This window comes from Panthera uncia, assembly GCF_023721935.1.
Source record: "Panthera uncia isolate 11264 chromosome E2 unlocalized genomic scaffold, Puncia_PCG_1.0 HiC_scaffold_19, whole genome shotgun sequence".
Classification (NCBI taxonomy): Eukaryota; Metazoa; Chordata; class Mammalia; order Carnivora; family Felidae; genus Panthera; species Panthera uncia.
In genome coordinates this window covers 10,866,399-10,867,708 of record NW_026057588.1, presented here as the reverse complement: position 1 = coordinate 10,867,708, position 1,310 = coordinate 10,866,399, and the positions used below count along the sequence as shown (strand labels likewise).

The 1,310-nt window shown below is 60.1% G+C and overlaps 1 protein-coding gene across 1 annotated transcript in view; it reads left to right on the top strand.

Moving 5' to 3' along the window:
- BCL3 (BCL3 transcription coactivator) overlaps positions 1-860 on the top strand; it is a 10,302-nt gene extending 9,442 nt beyond the window's left edge. Inside the window, exon 9 of the mRNA XM_049620859.1 lies at positions 359-860. Coding sequence (XP_049476816.1) covers positions 359-546 — 188 coding nt within the window. The 3' untranslated portion in view covers positions 547-860. The remainder of the gene's footprint in view (positions 1-358) is intronic.
- Positions 861-1,310: the final 450 nt, after the last annotated feature.

Here is a 1,310-nt window from a genome sequence, read left to right as displayed (position 1 = left end):
TCCCAGCCCCTACCCCCACCAGCCATCCAGGTCCCCAGCCCCTCCCCCCACCAACCATCCAGGCTCCCAGCCCCTCCCCGTACCAGCCATCCAGGCCTCCAGTTCCTCCCCCCACCAACCTCCAGGCCCCGACCCCTCCTCCCACTCCCCACAACCATCCAGGACCCCAAGCCCTTCGCCTCTCCTCCCCCAGAACCATCCAGGCCCTTGTCTCTGCCCTCTAAGAATCTTTCAGGCTCCTGTCTCTACCCTCGCAGAACCTTCTAGACCCCTCTCCCTCCCCAGACACCCAGGGTGGTCTGGACCCCTTCTCTTTAGAGCTGGTCTCTCACTGCGCCCACCCTTCTTCTTCCCCCAGGTCTCCTTTCTGCATCACCCTCCTCCTCACCCTCCCAGTCTCCCCCCAAGGACCCACCTGGATTCCCCATGGCTCCCCCCAATTTCTTCCTTCCTCCCTCATCTCCACCTGCCTTCCTGACCTTCGCTGGGGTCCTCCGAGCCCCTGGCCGGCCGGTGCCCCCCTCTTCAGCACCAGGAGGCAGCTGAGAGGGATGGGGGGGCAGATCTCAGACTCATGCGGAGCGACCTCCCTGCCCTGTTGGGGTCAAGCCTCCTGGAAACTGTGAAAACCTCACTCTGCACCCCCCCCCCAATCTTCAGGACCAGGATTTGCACAGAGGCACAAGCATCTACCCATAAGCCCCCTCTTCCAAGCAAAGATATCTTCGCGCCCCATGCCCCCCACCCAGGACTCTTACACCTTTTATCCTCTGGCACCAGGCCCCTGTCTTGAGTTCTGCCCAAATTCCTTCTCCTCTCCCAGAGCTGGTGGAACCAGGGAATCGCCACTCCCCTCACCCCCTCTACCCAGATGGATGAGAAGGGGCAGATGGGCTGTAGCCAGGCACTGATAACAATGTAAATTATTAGGCATTTTGGTTAGATTTCTTTTGTAATAAACTATTTTTGTACCATACCCGGCTTGGCTGGGCCTCTTGCACGCGGGGCCGCCAAACCCGCAGACTCCATGGGTGACCGCGTCTGTCTCCGACCGATGATGACAGGTGCGGTGACTCTGGGATTTCTGGTGCGTTCGTCGTGCCGTGTCACCGCGCCACTGTTTTCTGGGCATGACACAGGGCGTGACGTCTTTCCGGGGGACCTTTTTGGATTCCGTAGTGACCCTGGGGGTCTGCAGATGGGCGGGCTTCTGAGGCTTGTTGTGTCCCTGTGGTATCACAGCTGACTGTCACGGGACTGATTGTGTCGGGCCTGTGTGCGTGTGGCGCTGGTGAGTGTTTGTAACGTTG